This window comes from Rosa rugosa, chromosome 2 (assembly GCF_958449725.1).
Source record: "Rosa rugosa chromosome 2, drRosRugo1.1, whole genome shotgun sequence".
NCBI classification, from domain to species: Eukaryota; Viridiplantae; Streptophyta; class Magnoliopsida; order Rosales; family Rosaceae; genus Rosa; species Rosa rugosa.
Window position 1 is genome coordinate 53,948,181 of NC_084821.1, and position 20,521 is coordinate 53,968,701.

Sequence of the window (20,521 nt, forward strand, 5' to 3'; positions counted from 1 at the left end):
GAGACAGAATTCTCAAGACTATATTGGTGTACGAGTGTAGTGATGTAATTTGGGAGATACTTATGTTACCTTTAATAAGGGTAGTATGTTAAGTGATCATGGCATAGGTTGACTTTGTAAGTGAAGTGGTGGAGTTTGTGTAGCTTCTTTGAGTTATAACCTTTGAGGAATGGGAACCTTTGGATTAAACTCTGGTGGAGTTATTGAGGATGGTTTCCACGAAAAACAGTATCCTTATGTACATTGTAGTCGTTGGTTGTTGGGGTCATGGTGTTTGACCAATGCTTGTATCTAAAGTCGTTACGAGTATTTGACTAGTAGTTGTGATACTTTCCATTAGTTGGATATGCAGATGTTTTGAGTTGAAGAATACTTAGCAGTTATTGGTTGCTTAGTGATGGAATTGTGTTATAATGGAGCATTCATTCATGCTCAGTTGTTTGGTGTTTAGGATAGCTACTATATATTTGCTAAATGTCGGGGTGTGGTTTGAGGTCTGCGGATGGTATTGGAAATTATTGTGGAGTGCTGCTTCACTGACTATTGTTGAGTAGTAATGCATAATTCGTTGTTACTATGATGGATTTTGTGTATGGTTGACTTATGGAAAGATTGATATGACCTCGTGATAGGATTGACTGTGAAGAGACATTGTGTTGATGTATGAGCTTAGGTAATAACGTTGTTTTCAACTCTAGGAGTGCTAGGGTTGTATAACTAATTTATGAGGCCAGATACTGTTGTGAGGACAGATTATGGATTATGACGTGGTTAGTGTGAAGTGCTATAATCACAGAATTTTGACCACTAGATGTTGACTTACCACCAAATGAGCAGTGAGGTGATTCGTGGGTGAGATACTGAGTGTTGTACCAGTATCGATTAGTGGATGCTAAGATGGTACATATTGCTTGTTGAAGCAATTGATAGATGGAATGATCGAGATTTTTTTTTAGAGTTGTAAGTGTAACTCTAAAGATGTGGGTTTTTCCTAACTAACTCAGGAAGTGTTTAGCTTTATTAATCCCTAATTCTAGCGACGAAATTATTGTGTTTGGTTTGACTCAGAGGATACTAGCTTGACCTCTGTGTGACTTAATTGATTGCTAGGTTTTGAGTGATTGTTTTTATTGCATCATTATGAAAGATGTGTGCAGCAGAGTTCTCGATGGTTTTGAAAAGAGTATTGAGTGACCAAGGTTCGATCCTTGGTGTTGTTGTTGGTTAAACAAAAAGAAAAGAAAACATGCACACAATCTTATTGATTTTATATTACAAAAAGGGAAACGAGGACTATTCTATACTAAGCCTAGTCAGCAGCTCCGGATGGGTTGAGGCTGAGCTCAAGAGAAACGTTTGAGCCACTGTGGTAACCGCCTGAGCCACCAGAATAGTAACCAAATGCGCTACCTTCCTCGGAAGTAGTCTTCAGGTTACCAAAGACGTCCTCGCCGTGCACGGGGAACAGAGGAAGAGTTTGAACCTCCTGGTGATCTCCTCCTCGTTGTTGTAGGGATGTTTGTCCTCCTGTTGTGCCAAAAGAGTTGTACTGGTATTAGTGTTGAAGTGTGAGGAAGATTATGAAACAAAATTTAAATCAAGAAATCCTTCATTACCAGTAGAATAGGTGGAACCAAAGTTGAGATCAATGGATCTACCATCATCAGTAGAACTAGTGGACCCAAAATTGATGTCGATGGATCCACCAGCACCAGTAGAACCAGTGGACCCAAAATTGAGATCGATGGATCCACCAGTACCAAGAGAACTAGTTCCCATGGGCACTGGAGCAGCCTGATTACACCTATTCATCTGCTTCTCTCGAGCCCTGACGTTCTGGAACCAAAAGTAAATGTTCTTACCCTCAACATGTCCATACTGGTTCAGCTGGAGGCAGATCTCGTGAATGTGCTCTGTAGATGGGCACTTAAATCCCTTGACGTAGTAAAGATCCTTGAGGATTCTTATTTGTTCTGGAGTAGGAATCCATCTGGTACGGCTTCGCCAGAAATCCATGTTGGCACTACTTCCAGCTGCTTGGGTGTTTCCTCCCTCCTCTGTTGGTTGCTGTTGTTGTGGTTCCATTTGTTGCGGGGTTTGGAGCTCCATTAGTTGCAGAGTTCGTGGCTCTTGGGTCATGAGGTGAGAGGATGTGAATATCGAGGAATACATGGTTTAGTGTTTGAGGGAGATTTTGTTAGAAGGATTGGAGTTGTTGAACTGGTGATTGGAGATCTGAGATTCTCAGAGGAAAGATGAAATCGAATCTTCAAATGGGAGAGAAGATCAGAAGAGAAGGATTGAAATTGATGAAGAAAGGATTTGAGTTTCGAGAGGAAGACTGCAGAGTTTGAGAGAGAATGGCTGGGGAAAATTTCTTTTCTTTGGTGTGAACAGTTTTTCTCCAGGATGCACCTATTTATAGAACGAGGTGAGCAGATCTCCACCGTTGGATGGACGATCTCTGAGATTCAATCTACGCGTTGGATTAAAGTCATCCGAAAACCCGGAAAAGTTGTTGGCGCGTGGAGAGCGTGTAAGGGGACAGGCCGAACCTCGAGACGCTGTGGCAGACAGCTTTAGCCGAAAGTGATTTGCTTTCCGTAAATCACGGAAGAGACGTGTCGTGGCACGTGGAGTGTACCGACAGTTTGTTGTTATTCTATCGCTTATGATAGAATAAATAAAAGAAGTTGCATGGATAGTAACGAGAGCAGCTGGTGCTCTAGTGGTTGAAGAGCAAGGCTCTTGTACAAGAGGTCAGAGGTTCGAACCTTGCCTCTCGTTTATTTTTATTATGTTCGGTTATGACATAATAAGTATAACATTTGTACACATTATATTAAGCACAGCTTGTGCTCCAGTGGTTGGGGGAAAAAGGTTTCGTGCGGCAGGTTGAGGTTTCGAACCTTGCCTTCCCTGTTATTTTATTTATGTCGCTTATGACATAATAAATATAACACGTGAGCATATATTAATGAAGGCAGCTCTTGCTTCAGTGGTTGGGAGCAAAACCTTCGTGTTCGAGGTCGGGAGTTCGAACCTTACCTCTTACAAATATTTTTGGATCTCGTATATGCTTGATATACGGACGTATATACGGTATGTACGGTATACATACATATATATGGTCTGTACGGTATGCATACGTATATACAGTTGTACGATATGCATACGTATATACGGTCTGTACGGTATGCATACATATATACGGTATACCTACGGTATGTACAATTTCATACCGTAGCCGAGCTGGAAGTCGGTGGGCCGATTGGTAGGCCCAAATGTTAAGCCCAATTGTTCGGCCCGAATGGTAGGCCCAAATGTTAAACCCAAATTGGTTCGGGCCGGTTCGAAATGTGAATGGTTCGGTTTCTTCGGCCCAATTGGCCAGCCCTAATGCTTAGCCCAAGGATTGAGCAAGCCCAAGTCATCATCACTGGGTGACATGTTTTATTGGCGTGCTTTTGAGAATGATTTGTTTTGAGTGATGCATCTCTATTGTTGTGTAGAATAGTGCATGCTTAAGTTTTACTATAGAGATTTACCGTGATGCTAATGGAGTAGCGAAACGCTTTGTGGGAGTCTTTACTGTGCTTGTATGCCAGTACAGGGTGATGATCTATGTGAGGATCTATGAGATAATCTCTGTGAAGATCTAAGTGATGATCTCTGTGATGATCCATGTGATGATTTTGTGTAATTGATGTGGAGTGATGTTGAGCAGTTGTTTTGTGAATTTACATCGTGACGAAAGGATTTAGTGGCCATAGGAATGTATTTTTATACAAAGGGCTGTGGCTTTGTAGATTACTACAACTTTGGGAATGATGGAGATTCGATGGATAGGTCAACCTTAATCAAGAGGAATTGACTTACGCTTAAATTTCGGGACGAAATTTCTTTAAGGAGGGTGGATTGTAATACCCCGAAAAATCTAAATTATTTTTCCGAGGACATTTTAGAAATGATTTCGTGGTCATGGGAGAAAGTATGAAGCTTGGAGGAGTGGTGAAATTGGTTCGAACAATTTTTATTCGAAAACTGAACGTTTTAGGGGAGGTCAAAGGAGTTGACTTTTTATACGTTCATAATTGGGGAAAACTTCCTTCATGAAAGTTGTAGAGCTCGTCGATACGATCTCGTGCATATGTGGTATGCAAAAATCAGAGTTCGTATGAATTAGTTATGATTTTTTTGAAAAAGTTTCCAGTTTAGTATAAAGCTGCCATTTTTGGAAATTACCAAAAATAATTTCAGTTCCATTTCTGGAAACCGAACTCTCTCTCTCTTGCGCGCGTCCGAGCCCAGAAAAAACAGAGCAAAGCTCTCCGGCCGAGTTCTCCCTCCTCCGGCCACCAATCGACACCAGACCACCTCCCTTGCCTTCGCCTCGACGCCGCCTACCTGCTAGACGTGATCACTTCCACCGGAACGGCCTCAAATCCGGCAGTCGGAGCCGCAAACTTTGAAACAAAAATCGGTCAACGCCGGTTTTCTCCTAGCTCCGGCCACCAAAACTCACGATCCTTAGCTCCCTGAACTCGCCTCAACCTTCTGATCATCATTCTAGAAGGATCGCACCTGGAGTGATCGGATTCACGTTCGTCGGAGCTCGCCGGATTCTGGAAATTTTCCACCACCACCGAAGCTTTTGATAGGTATATCTCGAGCTGTAGTGCATCGTTTTGATTGATTCTTGAACCAGTGAATTCGCCTTGATGTTCTTAACAACTCTCCAGAAGGAATCGAAGCCTGAAATTGAAGTTTGTACGTCGAATTGGAGCTCGCCGGTTTCTGCAGTTTCTCACCGGTTTCTGGAAAAAAATCCGGCCACCCCGACTGTGTTAGGTAATTTCGACCACTTCCGGTCATTTTCAGCTTACATGGTAGTTATGAAAGTTGTTAAGCATGATGAGAGGAAGAAGAGCAGCCCGGCCCCGACACCATTGGCGGTGGTCGGCGGCGGCTCTGCCACTAACTCCGGCGGCCCTTTCCGGCCACCTCCGGGGATCAAAAATATGGTTTCTGTACATTTTCAGATTCTATATTTCAATACGATCATTTCGATATATTATACGCAATTTTTGGATATCGTATGATTAAGTTATGAATTTTTAAGTTTAGATCGATTTCGATCGTTAGATTTGTGATCTGTGAAGTTAGGACCGTCAGATGGACTTGTAGTTTTGATATGATGATCTTATGACTGTCCCAGTGGCTTTGTGTGGTCATGGGCGAAGATCCGACCGTTGGATCTTCGTATAAATGCAAAACAGTGATTAGGAAGGCGATCCGTGAGGATCCGACCGTTGGATCATCATGTAATTTCAATCCGACCGTTGGATTGTCGTTTGATTATGTTTTTGAGTTATTGGCTAAGTTAAGGTCATGTTTGATTAGGTGATCGACGGTTTGATTTGGCGGACGATTCGTGAAATTGTATTTTGAGCTGTTAAGAAGACGCAGCGGGAATTTAGAGGTGAGTAAACCTCACGTGGTTCATATTACGAACCGAGTACCTTTAATTACTTTATTTTCTGTAGTAATTGTGTGAAAATATTTATGGAATAAATATTTGTTTTAAATCATATGGACTTGATCAACTACGGTCCATAGGTAAGTAAAATGATTTAATTATACAAAATGAATTTCATGATTTTCTTGTGTGAACTATAGTTGGTATTAGTGGTCATTCCTGAGTGGGTGATTACGTATATATATATATATATTTACGTGATTATATGTGGAATGGTGTGACATTGAAGAGTGTGGAATTGTGATGATTTATTTATTATGGTTTGAAATTTGACTTATCATATTTATATGTGATGATCATGATTGATGAGTTCTTGTTAATATTCATGATTTACATTGGAGTATGTATAGAGTTGGAGAATGTAGGATTCTGAGGACGAGGTGTCCGAAGTTTGACGGTTATGGATAACCGGAGTGTTTGTGTACTGAGGACGGGGATGTCCAAAGTGCGACGGTTTATTATTAACCGAAGTTGTGTACTGAGGACGGGGATGTCCAAAGTGCGACGGTTTATTATTAACCGAAGTTGTGTACCGAGGACGGGGATGTCCAAAGTGCGACGGTTTATTATTAACCGAAGTATATGGTGCTGAGGATGGGGATGTCCAAAGCGCGACGGTTATAGTGTTAACCGAAGTATTTTTGCCGTTGCTTGACCCTAGGCCAAGGTGTCAGAGGTAACGAGGCAGTTAGAGCTCTAACGTGTTATTGGGTTGGACCAGAGTGGTGTTATGTGGGTTGGGTGTTTACAGGACCAGTGTGGTGTATTGTGATTTGAGGATTGTGAAAATGTATTCCTTGTGGTTTTCCATGAGTGGTTTGATGTCTCTTTGCAGACGTAATACTGTTGAATTTTACTTGAATTGTAATTTAATAAATCAACAGTTCTTTCTTGTTTACTCATACTGGCTGTAAAAAGCTTACCGGGTTTTGTGTTGTTGCAACTCCCGGTACACTATTCAAATTGTGTAGCGGGTAATCCTACAGGACAGGAGAACCAGGACGGTGATCGTGCGGTTAGAGCAATGGTTATAGTTTTACAGCAATTGTAATAGTGAGGCGAGTTAAGCTCATTTGAGCATTACAATTTGATTTGGTGGGAGTGTGCTGTAATAAATAACTTGAGGATTTGGGTTATTGTAAATTTGAGAGTTGTGAAGTGTGGTTGTTTGTGAGAAAAAAATTCAGGATGTTAGTTGTAATTTGTTATTATTCATGTTTCGGATTTGAATTGATTATTCAAAATTCGGGGCGTGACAGTTTGGTATCAGAGCGTAAGGTACATATTTGGTGATAATCAGTACCTCCCGAGTGATGGCCCGTCTGCAGCGGATCCCCATCATATACTCTTCGGTACTGGTATAATCATTGGGTATGTCTTAGTATGGGGTCTAGACAACGTGTAAGTCCGTAGGACGGTAGAGTTGTCTACTAAGTTCGTATTAGAATAAGTTTAGTTTCCGCGAGTTGTGATCTTCGAGGAATAGGAACCTCTGGATTTAACTCTGATGAGTCGGTGAGGTAGAGGTCGAGTCTGATGTAGGGACAGGATCTTTCTATGGAGACAGTTGAGGATGAGGTGGAGGCATTAGAGGTTGAGTTGCCTAGTCTACCTGTAGTTGATGTGATGGATGTTATTCTTGGGTTGAAATGGTGAAAGAGATTGAGACCCTAGGAATAGTTGAAAAGAGAATTGATCTCACCAACTCAAGATGATAGGAGTGTGAGAGATTATGAGACAGAATTCTCAAGACTATATTGGTGTACGAGTGTAGTGATGTAATTTGGGAGATACTTATGTTACCTTTAATAAGGGTAGTATGTTAAGTGATCATGGCATAGGTTGACTTTGTAAGTGAAGTGGTGGAGTTTGTGTAGCTTCTTTGAGTTATAACCTTTGAGGAATGGGAACCTTTGGATTAAACTCTGGTGGAGTTATTGAGGATGGTTTCCACGAAAAACAGTATCCTTATGTACATTGTAGTCGTTGGTTGTTGGGGTCATGGTGTTTGACCAATGCTTGTATCTAAAGTCGTTACGAGTATTTGACTAGTAGTTGTGATACTTTCCATTAGTTGGATATGCAGATGTTTTGAGTTGAAGAATACTTAGCAGTTATTGGTTGCTTAGTGATGGAATTGTGTTATAATGGAGCATTCATTCATGCTCAGTTGTTTGGTGTTTAGGATAGCTACTATATATTTGCTAAATGTCGGGGTGTGGTTTGAGGTCTGCGGATGGTATTGGAAATTATTGTGGAGTGCTGCTTCACTGACTATTGTTGAGTAGTAATGCATAATTCGTTGTTACTATGATGGATTTTGTGTATGGTTGACTTATGGAAAGATTGATATGACCTCGTGATAGGATTGACTGTGAAGAGACATTGTGTTGATGTATGAGCTTAGGTAATAACGTTGTTTTCAACTCTAGGAGTGCTAGGGTTGTATAACTAATTTATGAGGCCAGATACTGTTGTGAGGACAGATTATGGATTATGACGTGGTTAGTGTGAAGTGCTATAATCACAGAATTTTGACCACTAGATGTTGACTTACCACCAAATGAGCAGTGAGGTGATTCGTGGGTGAGATACTGAGTGTTGTACCAGTATCGATTAGTGGATGCTAAGATGGTACATATTGCTTGTTGAAGCAATTGATAGATGGAATGATCGAGATTTTTTTTTAGAGTTGTAAGTGTAACTCTAAAGATGTGGGTTTTTCCTAACTAACTCAGGAAGTGTTTAGCTTTATTAATCCCTAATTCTAGCGACGAAATTATTGTGTTTGGTTTGACTCAGAGGATACTAGCTTGACCTCTGTGTGACTTAATTGATTGCTAGGTTTTGAGTGATTGTTTTTATTGCATCATTATGAAAGATGTGTGCAGCAGAGTTCTCGATGGTTTTGAAAAGAGTATTGAGTGACCAAGGTTCGATCCTTGGTGTTGTTGTTGGTTAAACAAAAAGAAAAGAAAACATGCACACAATCTTATTGATTTTATATTACAAAAAGGGAAACGAGGACTATTCTATACTAAGCCTAGTCAGCAGCTCCGGATGGGTTGAGGCTGAGCTCAAGAGAAACGTTTGAGCCACTGTGGTAACCGCCTGAGCCACCAGAATAGTAACCAAATGCGCTACCTTCCTCGGAAGTAGTCTTCAGGTTACCAAAGACGTCCTCGCCGTGCACGGGGAACAGAGGAAGAGTTTGAACCTCCTGGTGATCTCCTCCTCGTTGTTGTAGGGATGTTTGTCCTCCTGTTGTGCCAAAAGAGTTGTACTGGTATTAGTGTTGAAGTGTGAGGAAGATTATGAAACAAAATTTAAATCAAGAAATCCTTCATTACCAGTAGAATAGGTGGAACCAAAGTTGAGATCAATGGATCTACCATCATCAGTAGAACTAGTGGACCCAAAATTGATGTCGATGGATCCACCAGCACCAGTAGAACCAGTGGACCCAAAATTGAGATCGATGGATCCACCAGTACCAAGAGAACTAGTTCCCATGGGCACTGGAGCAGCCTGATTACACCTATTCATCTGCTTCTCTCGAGCCCTGACGTTCTGGAACCAAAAGTAAATGTTCTTACCCTCAACATGTCCATACTGGTTCAGCTGGAGGCAGATCTCGTGAATGTGCTCTGTAGATGGGCACTTAAATCCCTTGACGTAGTAAAGATCCTTGAGGATTCTTATTTGTTCTGGAGTAGGAATCCATCTGGTACGGCTTCGCCAGAAATCCATGTTGGCACTACTTCCAGCTGCTTGGGTGTTTCCTCCCTCCTCTGTTGGTTGCTGTTGTTGTGGTTCCATTTGTTGCGGGGTTTGGAGCTCCATTAGTTGCAGAGTTCGTGGCTCTTGGGTCATGAGGTGAGAGGATGTGAATATCGAGGAATACATGGTTTAGTGTTTGAGGGAGATTTTGTTAGAAGGATTGGAGTTGTTGAACTGGTGATTGGAGATCTGAGATTCTCAGAGGAAAGATGAAATCGAATCTTCAAATGGGAGAGAAGATCAGAAGAGAAGGATTGAAATTGATGAAGAAAGGATTTGAGTTTCGAGAGGAAGACTGCAGAGTTTGAGAGAGAATGGCTGGGGAAAATTTCTTTTCTTTGGTGTGAACAGTTTTTCTCCAGGATGCACCTATTTATAGAACGAGGTGAGCAGATCTCCACCGTTGGATGGACGATCTCTGAGATTCAATCTACGCGTTGGATTAAAGTCATCCGAAAACCCGGAAAAGTTGTTGGCGCGTGGAGAGCGTGTAAGGGGACAGGCCGAACCTCGAGACGCTGTGGCAGACAGCTTTAGCCGAAAGTGATTTGCTTTCCGTAAATCACGGAAGAGACGTGTCGTGGCACGTGGAGTGTACCGACAGTTTGTTGTTATTCTATCGCTTATGATAGAATAAATAAAAGAAGTTGCATGGATAGTAACGAGAGCAGCTGGTGCTCTAGTGGTTGAAGAGCAAGGCTCTTGTACAAGAGGTCAGAGGTTCGAACCTTGCCTCTCGTTTATTTTTATTATGTTCGGTTATGACATAATAAGTATAACATTTGTACACATTATATTAAGCACAGCTTGTGCTCCAGTGGTTGGGGGAAAAAGGTTTCGTGCGGCAGGTTGAGGTTTCGAACCTTGCCTTCCCTGTTATTTTATTTATGTCGCTTATGACATAATAAATATAACACGTGAGCATATATTAATGAAGGCAGCTCTTGCTTCAGTGGTTGGGAGCAAAACCTTCGTGTTCGAGGTCGGGAGTTCGAACCTTACCTCTTACAAATATTTTTGGATCTCGTATATGCTTGATATACGGACGTATATACGGTATGTACGGTATACATACATATATATGGTCTGTACGGTATGCATACGTATATACAGTTGTACGATATGCATACGTATATACGGTCTGTACGGTATGCATACATATATACGGTATACCTACGGTATGTACAATTTCATACCGTAGCCGAGCTGGAAGTCGGTGGGCCGATTGGTAGGCCCAAATGTTAAGCCCAATTGTTCGGCCCGAATGGTAGGCCCAAATGTTAAACCCAAATTGGTTCGGGCCGGTTCGAAATGTGAATGGTTCGGTTTCTTCGGCCCAATTGGCCAGCCCTAATGCTTAGCCCAAGGATTGAGCAAGCCCAAGTCATCATCACTGGGTGACATGTTTTATTGGCGTGCTTTTGAGAATGATTTGTTTTGAGTGATGCATCTCTATTGTTGTGTAGAATAGTGCATGCTTAAGTTTTACTATAGAGATTTACCGTGATGCTAATGGAGTAGCGAAACGCTTTGTGGGAGTCTTTACTGTGCTTGTATGCCAGTACAGGGTGATGATCTATGTGAGGATCTATGAGATAATCTCTGTGAAGATCTAAGTGATGATCTCTGTGATGATCCATGTGATGATTTTGTGTAATTGATGTGGAGTGATGTTGAGCAGTTGTTTTGTGAATTTACATCGTGACGAAAGGATTTAGTGGCCATAGGAATGTATTTTTATACAAAGGGCTGTGGCTTTGTAGATTACTACAACTTTGGGAATGATGGAGATTCGATGGATAGGTCAACCTTAATCAAGAGGAATTGACTTACGCTTAAATTTCGGGACGAAATTTCTTTAAGGAGGGTGGATTGTAATACCCCGAAAAATCTAAATTATTTTTCCGAGGACATTTTAGAAATGATTTCGTGGTCATGGGAGAAAGTATGAAGCTTGGAGGAGTGGTGAAATTGGTTCGAACAATTTTTATTCGAAAACTGAACGTTTTAGGGGAGGTCAAAGGAGTTGACTTTTTATACGTTCATAATTGGGGAAAACTTCCTTCATGAAAGTTGTAGAGCTCGTCGATACGATCTCGTGCATATGTGGTATGCAAAAATCAGAGTTCGTATGAATTAGTTATGATTTTTTTGAAAAAGTTTCCAGTTTAGTATAAAGCTGCCATTTTTGGAAATTACCAAAAATAATTTCAGTTCCATTTCTGGAAACCGAACTCTCTCTCTCTTGCGCGCGTCCGAGCCCAGAAAAAACAGAGCAAAGCTCTCCGGCCGAGTTCTCCCTCCTCCGGCCACCAATCGACACCAGACCACCTCCCTTGCCTTCGCCTCGACGCCGCCTACCTGCTAGACGTGATCACTTCCACCGGAACGGCCTCAAATCCGGCAGTCGGAGCCGCAAACTTTGAAACAAAAATCGGTCAACGCCGGTTTTCTCCTAGCTCCGGCCACCAAAACTCACGATCCTTAGCTCCCTGAACTCGCCTCAACCTTCTGATCATCATTCTAGAAGGATCGCACCTGGAGTGATCGGATTCACGTTCGTCGGAGCTCGCCGGATTCTGGAAATTTTCCACCACCACCGAAGCTTTTGATAGGTATATCTCGAGCTGTAGTGCATCGTTTTGATTGATTCTTGAACCAGTGAATTCGCCTTGATGTTCTTAACAACTCTCCAGAAGGAATCGAAGCCTGAAATTGAAGTTTGTACGTCGAATTGGAGCTCGCCGGTTTCTGCAGTTTCTCACCGGTTTCTGGAAAAAAATCCGGCCACCCCGACTGTGTTAGGTAATTTCGACCACTTCCGGTCATTTTCAGCTTACATGGTAGTTATGAAAGTTGTTAAGCATGATGAGAGGAAGAAGAGCAGCCCGGCCCCGACACCATTGGCGGTGGTCGGCGGCGGCTCTGCCACTAACTCCGGCGGCCCTTTCCGGCCACCTCCGGGGATCAAAAATATGGTTTCTGTACATTTTCAGATTCTATATTTCAATACGATCATTTCGATATATTATACGCAATTTTTGGATATCGTATGATTAAGTTATGAATTTTTAAGTTTAGATCGATTTCGATCGTTAGATTTGTGATCTGTGAAGTTAGGACCGTCAGATGGACTTGTAGTTTTGATATGATGATCTTATGACTGTCCCAGTGGCTTTGTGTGGTCATGGGCGAAGATCCGACCGTTGGATCTTCGTATAAATGCAAAACAGTGATTAGGAAGGCGATCCGTGAGGATCCGACCGTTGGATCATCATGTAATTTCAATCCGACCGTTGGATTGTCGTTTGATTATGTTTTTGAGTTATTGGCTAAGTTAAGGTCATGTTTGATTAGGTGATCGACGGTTTGATTTGGCGGACGATTCGTGAAATTGTATTTTGAGCTGTTAAGAAGACGCAGCGGGAATTTAGAGGTGAGTAAACCTCACGTGGTTCATATTACGAACCGAGTACCTTTAATTACTTTATTTTCTGTAGTAATTGTGTGAAAATATTTATGGAATAAATATTTGTTTTAAATCATATGGACTTGATCAACTACGGTCCATAGGTAAGTAAAATGATTTAATTATACAAAATGAATTTCATGATTTTCTTGTGTGAACTATAGTTGGTATTAGTGGTCATTCCTGAGTGGGTGATTACGTATATATATATATATATTTACGTGATTATATGTGGAATGGTGTGACATTGAAGAGTGTGGAATTGTGATGATTTATTTATTATGGTTTGAAATTTGACTTATCATATTTATATGTGATGATCATGATTGATGAGTTCTTGTTAATATTCATGATTTACATTGGAGTATGTATAGAGTTGGAGAATGTAGGATTCTGAGGACGAGGTGTCCGAAGTTTGACGGTTATGGATAACCGGAGTGTTTGTGTACTGAGGACGGGGATGTCCAAAGTGCGACGGTTTATTATTAACCGAAGTTGTGTACTGAGGACGGGGATGTCCAAAGTGCGACGGTTTATTATTAACCGAAGTTGTGTACCGAGGACGGGGATGTCCAAAGTGCGACGGTTTATTATTAACCGAAGTATATGGTGCTGAGGATGGGGATGTCCAAAGCGCGACGGTTATAGTGTTAACCGAAGTATTTTTGCCGTTGCTTGACCCTAGGCCAAGGTGTCAGAGGTAACGAGGCAGTTAGAGCTCTAACGTGTTATTGGGTTGGACCAGAGTGGTGTTATGTGGGTTGGGTGTTTACAGGACCAGTGTGGTGTATTGTGATTTGAGGATTGTGAAAATGTATTCCTTGTGGTTTTCCATGAGTGGTTTGATGTCTCTTTGCAGACGTAATACTGTTGAATTTTACTTGAATTGTAATTTAATAAATCAACAGTTCTTTCTTGTTTACTCATACTGGCTGTAAAAAGCTTACCGGGTTTTGTGTTGTTGCAACTCCCGGTACACTATTCAAATTGTGTAGCGGGTAATCCTACAGGACAGGAGAACCAGGACGGTGATCGTGCGGTTAGAGCAATGGTTATAGTTTTACAGCAATTGTAATAGTGAGGCGAGTTAAGCTCATTTGAGCATTACAATTTGATTTGGTGGGAGTGTGCTGTAATAAATAACTTGAGGATTTGGGTTATTGTAAATTTGAGAGTTGTGAAGTGTGGTTGTTTGTGAGAAAAAAATTCAGGATGTTAGTTGTAATTTGTTATTATTCATGTTTCGGATTTGAATTGATTATTCAAAATTCGGGGCGTGACAAGAAGACAGCGATGCAATTCATCATTTGAAAGAGGATCAAACTTTTGCATACAAACCTATAATGTCTGCTATTGAGTGTCATGACAATGTCATATTTTTCGTTGATGGTCCAAGAGGAACTAAAAAGAGACACTTATATTGTGCATTGTTAGGAAGCTTGAGAAGCAATAATCTAAACTCATTTTGTCAGCTAATTAAAGTGAGTGCGAAAAAATACAAAATTTGTGGTTGTTTAAATTTAAGATCATCTTGCCTAAATCTTGGTCACTCTTTTCTAATTTTGTAAACTTGGTCAACCAAATTTTTCTTTCAACCAAGTTTTACATTTGCCGTAATACAGTTCAGACTTTTGTCATTGGACCAGCCATTTTTATAGCCAATTTGATTAAGTGCTTCACTTGGGATTCTTTAGTTAGTGCTTAAAGCCCTAGCAGCAACTGGAAGCAATCGACACTCGATCACCTCAAGGATTTCAGACACAGTCCAACATAGATAACAAATTAGAAGAGTACTGATATACTGAACTGCTAATTTCCATGGGATGCTGTTCAAGTTGGAAGAAAACAAGCATTTTATTGGATGTAACCTTTAGTATCCTTTCACATGTCAACTCTCAGTAGTTTTCGTATGCTGTTTTTGCACTAATATCACAACCTTCTTTGACAATAAAGAACGAATGATCTTACAAAGACAGTTAAAAGACGCAAGATATTGCACATCGGATGAAATTCTCTTTAATAAATAGTATTTTTACCAAGACATAAACACACAATCATATTTGCTAACACAAATATTCCAGAGGTAGAGGACATAAGACATAAGATAACATATCCAAGTTTGTTTAAGATGGCTACCACCGATAAAAGACATAAGATGAACAGAGAGAAAAACGAAAGAAAGGGGATTAAACTGGTAGTTTCCAGCGACTAATTAATCATTGGAGTAGATACTTTTAGCTCTTAAACTATAGAATCCATCAGCCCAATAAAATTCCTTCTTGATCATTTGAACTTGAACAGCCTTTGAACCCCATTCAGCTTCTGAAATTTCATTGTAGAATTCTTCTTGTGTACCCCAACATAGACCAGGAGTATAAATAGTCATCTTCTCCAGAACCAGACAATTCTTTAACAGATACTTAATCAATTCCATCTCATCTAGATAGCCAAAGAACTCCTTTCCTTCGAACCCCTTTATGGTGATAGTCTTGAGGGATGACAACAAACACTTGGGAACAGACTCTGGTGGACTCCAGTACAGCACTTCTACATAATCTGGGTTGCTCCTGCAGCCTGTAAGGTCAATCACCACCTTTTCCTCCTCAGCAAGATAGCGGGTGGGTGGACAAGACTCATGGTTTATGACAAAAGATTCTATATTAGGTGATCTATCAAGAAACTTCATTAGAATTTTCCACCAGTGACCATCACGAAGCAGCGTCAATTTGCTCAAATTCTCAAAGACAGGCATGGAGCAAGCCTGCATTAAAGATAAAGAATTAATCAAAACAGAAACTCATCAAGGAATTAAAAATTTGCTTATGCAATAATATACTATTACGAATCATTAATTGCCAAAAGGAAAAAATGGCTTTCTGTTATAAATACTATGATTAGAGAAAGGAGATGAACATTATAAACATGATAAAAAGGAAAAAGACTAGAAAATGGCATGATGCAAGGGATGAGATATATACTCACCATAGAGAAAGGACATGAAAGAGTCAGACATTTAACACCGGAAATTCCAGCCAGAAACTTAGTTGCACGGTTAGCTAGCAGAGGCATCGCTTTCATCATCGTCCAAGGTAATGATATCAATACTGGCTTCAACTAGAGATTTTGTACTCTCGAAGGTATAATTTGACAAAAATCCCTCACTGACATCAAGCTTTTCAAGTTTTGGGGCATTTATGAGAAAATTCCACGGTTCACCAAGATCTCTAGGTTCTAAACTTATCCTTAAACTCTTCAGTTCTGGCACAGAGATGTTGAAACTAAAACCATTGTATCCAAGTGATCCACCTATTCTCAAATATTCAAGCGCAGGGAACTGAGAAAAATCCATGGAGTCATTATCAGGATAAGAAAACTTAACATAGAGGAACTTGAGCTTTGGGCAACACCCTGATGTAGGAATTTTGATACTATTTGACCGCAGCTTCAAAGCCTCTAGTGTTTTGCAAGTCAAAAGACTCTCGGGCAACTCAAGCATCTCTTCTGCATCTGAATATACAGAAAGATCTAGCTCCACAACATTACACCTGACGGCAGTTTGTATCCAACCATCAATACGAGACAAATCCTCAGCATGACAATTATTGATATCAAGATGGAATTTTTGAATGGCTGCTGAATCGCGAACCAGAAGTGCTCGATCAACAAACTCTATGAAATCAGCAGAGGAAGAGAACTGTAAGTCGGTTAAGTACAGATAGGGAACACAAGTCCACATGTCCTTCCACCTTGTAGACAATATGCTGGTTCTCACAGCATACTTTGTCGGAACGAAGGAAAGTATGTGACGAAGAACACCATCCGGTAGTTGACTGATCCTATCCTCAACCCTCGCTCCACTCTTGCACTCCAAATCCAGTTTTTCCCTGATGGGTTTTACGACAAATCGTCAAGATCCAATCCTTGCTATTACAACGTGTAGTTTAAATAATTTTTAAGCTAATTTCACAGAGAGAATTTCACACTACACCATTTGCTCAGCTGTAAAAATAAAAAGCAAACTATGCTCATCTGAATATTCTTCTCAATGAAAACTGAAAACTGATCCCATAGTATCAAAATATTCAATATTATTGACACGGTCATCAAAATAATATTGTATAGTTTTGACCTAAATTTGGAATCTTAGTTCTGCACCTGGATTTTTATACATGTCCTATTCTGCATAGAAAGCATAAATCCCTTTTCACCCATTTCTAAAATTTCTATGATCAATGAAAATAAAATAAGAACTAGACATAAAACAAAGGTCTATGCATGCAAAACCCAAGATCTATATATATAATAGTAAACACTAGTAAATGAAATCGTAAAATTTCGTTTCTCAAATGGAGAAGGATAATGATCACATTTGTGAAAGAAAGCAGATGATAGAAAAGATGATGGGTTAGGAGGAAGAGAACCTGAAAGCTCGGATCTGTTGCTGAAAAACGGAGGCATAATCGTCTGAAAATGACAACGGCGATTGCATTTTGCCCTAAATCTTTGCACACACTCCCATGGAGTACCCAAGTTCCAGTCTTGGGCGGTTGTGCCCAGTTATTCCATTAAATAGATTCTTTTTTTTGGGTTTTTGTCTATTTACCCCATTTTCAGAGATTTTTTTCTCACTTACCCCATTAAGTTTTTTTAATTCTCTCTTACCTAAAACACTCTAAGGAGGTCTTCCCTAATACCCCATTAAGATTTTTTTTTTGTTTTTTAATTTTTTTAATACAATTTTACCATTATCCCTTTGTTACTTAGAGAGAGAGAAACCATAGGAGACTTCGTCGGAGTCCGGTCAACTTTCGCCGGAATCTGGTCAACGTTCGCCAGATTTCGGTCACCGGCTACCGCCCACCGGAATTTGCTGAAAATCTCACCGGAAAGTTTTTTTTGCACCCAATAGACATCTATTGCCCCTTATTAGGGGGCAATAGAGGTAGGGGCAATAGAGGTCTATTGCCCCCCAATAGACGTCTATTGCCCCCCAATAGACGACTATCAGCCATGTATTACCCCCCAATAGACGACTATCAGTTATGTATAGCCCCCCAATAGAACTTTCGGTAGCCGGAATAAGAACTAATCTTTCTAAATTTAGACAGATAAAACTTTGATTAAAGAAAAAAAAGAAGAAATTATATCAATTTTAAAACGTCTATTGCCCCCAATAGACGTTTCGATTATCGAAATGAGAACTAATTTTTCTAAAATTACACAAATATAACTTTGATTAAAGAAAAAAAAGAGGAGATTACATCAATTCAAAATATCTATTGCCCCCCAATAGACGTCTATTGCCCTCCAATATAATCTTTTTTTTCTTTCTTTCTGGACCTTCTGCCCCCATTTTCTCTCTCTGTAGTCCAAAACATCCAAAACAGTATTCAACCAAAGTATTCGACCAAAAGCTGATGTTTGTCATAAAAAAAATAATAATAATAAAAAAACAAAAAAAAAAACCCAAAAGTCGAGGTTTGCTTTTCACCTTTGTTTGCATGTAAGACTAATAATAATCAAATCAAATCAAAATAGTAGGACTCGAAATTGTGCCAAACCCCGCCAAACTGGACTCGAATATAAGGAACCAACCATGGTGATCCGAATTCCAACAAGGCGAAGCCCTGACCGGGTCGGCACCGTCGTATCCAGCATAAGAGTTACTGGTGATGATTTTGCGGTGGTGGTCCTTCTTGCGGTCCTCGGCTCCCTGGCCGGTATTGAGATTGTCGGAGCGGGAGTCGGTGCAGTTGACAGTGTCGCAGGCGGTGAAGCAGCGGCGGAGGCGCTTGGAGACGATGTCCATAACCGGCGTTGCCTCTATCCATAACCGGTGCTCAGAGACGATCTCCAAAACTGGCTCTGACGAAATCTCCTGGCCTCCGCGACGACCCAAACCATTCTGGCGACGTGGCGAGCCTGGTGAGACCGGCGACAAAATTTGAAAATGACGGCGGCGGTGAGAGAGAGTAGATCGGAGAGAGAGAGAGAGAGAGAGAGAGACTGCAGATCGCAGAGGGATAGAAAATTGATGGCATGGATGTAATTTATTAATTAGATGGAGGGTAAACTTATCATTTTATTTCAAATTGGGTTAGTAGGAATAAAAATCAGTTGTTGGGATAAGTGAGATATTTTTTACTCATTTTGAAATTTTTGGTCAATGACCCTTTTTTTTTTCTTCTTTCTCTCCTATTTGCGCGCCATAGTGGCCCACTAACTAGTTGGGCCAAAAATTTAAATCGAATCTTGTTATTTATAAATCAAATTCACAACCTTTAATTTATAAAAAGAAGACTATTGTCACTAGATTATTCAATTTACATTTTTTAAAGTTTCTTTTTGAGTTTTTTTAATGTACGGATTTTTTTGATTCATTGATTTTTAAAAATTTTGCTGAATACTATTCTAATTCCATATAAACTTTGACTGAGTTTAATAGACTGAATTAGCAGGATTTTTTTAGATTTTGAAAAGTGTATACGGTAATTTTTCAGTATTAGGATCAAGGCTAATGTCAAATCCAACAACAAAGAACATTATAGGCAACAACTCACCACTTCCCAATTTAAATAAATTGATTGATCAAGATGGAAATCAAACATTGAATTAATTGGTCACATTCCTTAAATTGTGATTAAATCAATTAATTGAGACTGGTTGATTTAAGTATGTCATTAAGAAAATACAATTAATATCATGTAATCAATGCGTTCCAAATTGAGAGAGACATTGACACTATAAATACCCCTGCTCAAATCAGAAGAAAGTGATAGACAGATTGAAGAAATCTTTTCAAAGCTTAGAAGTCTTACAAGCTTGTGAAAAACCATCAAACTGCAAAATAACCGGTTCCTTCACCTTCATCGACTTTAGACAATCAGGAGAAATTATCTACAAGCTCAGAAGTCATCAAACTCGTGGAGGATCAACAAAAACAAATTACACATGCTGATTCATCCACCATCAAAGCCAAAGAACTCACCATGTGACACTACTCATGGTTCAAGTCCAGCAAGATTAAGCCTCTGCGGCCTTCAATTAACCATCGTCTTTAAGTGGTTGTAGATACCTCTACTAACAAGCTTGTTTTCTATGTCACCAAACATAAGCAACACCCTCTTAAGGGGCCCACAAGCCATGGTGGGGCCCAACCGCGACATGCGCGACATGCATTCTGTAACCCGACATTCAACCTACCCCATGGTAATCGGAAGTGGCCAAGACCTCGCCGCTCACTGGGAAGCAACCTTCCCGGCCTTACCAAATTGTCTTCACAATATGGTTTTCTAGACTAGAATGGGGACTTCTTGTCTCACATTGAAGAAAATGTAAAGGAAGGAGCCTCCCTTCCCTATAAAAGGAGACTCCTTCCAACTTACTCAACATCCTATTACACCTCTTGTAATCATGCTGGGCCGCAAGACCCAAACACATATAGTGCAATATTGAAGTGGACGTAGTCTCGCCTTAGCGGGAGACGAACCACTATACATCATGTCTGTACTCTCTCTACTCTAACGTTAACTAGAGCCTTCGGTTCTAACGTTAACAGTGGTCAACAAAGTAAATTCTCTGCCAAAATCATCATCAATCTCGTGAAGAATCAATAAGCACCAAGCACATGTGCCAAATCAAGTCACCATGTTACACTACTCGTGGGCCAAATCAGATAAAGATCAAGCCTCTGTAGTCCTTGATCAATCGTCGTCCTCAAGTCCTCGACAAAG

The 20,521-nt window shown here is 40.4% G+C and overlaps 2 protein-coding genes and 2 long non-coding RNA genes across 4 annotated transcripts; 2 read left to right on the forward strand and 2 right to left on the reverse strand.

Annotated features, from left to right (window-relative positions):
• Positions 1-3,947: 3,947 nt before the first annotated feature.
• On the forward strand, positions 3,948-7,051 carry LOC133728420 (uncharacterized). Its single transcript, XR_009855843.1, has 3 exons — positions 3,948-4,661; positions 4,743-5,482; positions 6,511-7,051. It is a non-coding gene; the product is annotated as an uncharacterized LOC133728420 (long non-coding RNA).
• A 4,169-nt stretch (positions 7,052-11,220) lies between these two features.
• Positions 11,221-14,069, forward strand: LOC133728422 (uncharacterized). Its single transcript, XR_009855845.1, has 3 exons — positions 11,221-11,934; positions 12,016-12,755; positions 13,784-14,069. It is a non-coding gene; the product is annotated as an uncharacterized LOC133728422 (long non-coding RNA).
• Positions 14,070-14,788: 719 nt separating this feature from the next.
• LOC133731019 (F-box/FBD/LRR-repeat protein At1g16930-like) lies at positions 14,789-15,555 on the reverse strand. The gene has a single exon (XM_062158495.1). It carries the CDS (start codon positions 15,553-15,555, stop codon positions 15,001-15,003), a length of 555 nt encoding a protein of 184 aa, XP_062014479.1. The 3' UTR covers positions 14,789-15,000.
• On the reverse strand, positions 15,411-17,319 carry LOC133728417 (F-box/FBD/LRR-repeat protein At5g56420-like). The gene is made up of 3 exons (XM_062155836.1): positions 17,210-17,319; positions 15,771-16,672; positions 15,411-15,549 (listed from the first exon to the last, which is right to left on the reverse strand). The coding sequence occupies exons 1-2, from the start codon at positions 17,275-17,277 to the stop codon at positions 15,841-15,843; spliced, it is 900 nt and encodes a 299-aa protein (XP_062011820.1). The 5' UTR covers positions 17,278-17,319; the 3' UTR covers positions 15,411-15,549; positions 15,771-15,840.
• Between the last annotated feature and the right edge of the window lie 3,202 nt (positions 17,320-20,521).

Bases quoted from the DNA above. Each gene is read 5' to 3' on its own strand.
- LOC133731019 (XM_062158495.1), bottom strand. From the start codon at position 15,555: ATGCAGGCTTGCTCCATGCCTGTCTTTGAGAATTTGAGCAAATTGACG.
- LOC133728417 (XM_062155836.1), bottom strand. From the start codon at position 17,277: ATGCAATCGCCGTTGTCATTTTCAGACGATTATGCCTCCGTTTTTCAG. The intron at 16,673-17,209 runs GTTCTCTTCCTC...AAAACCCATCAG, and splicing joins CAACAGATCCGAGCTTTCAG to GGAAAAACTGGATTTGGAGT.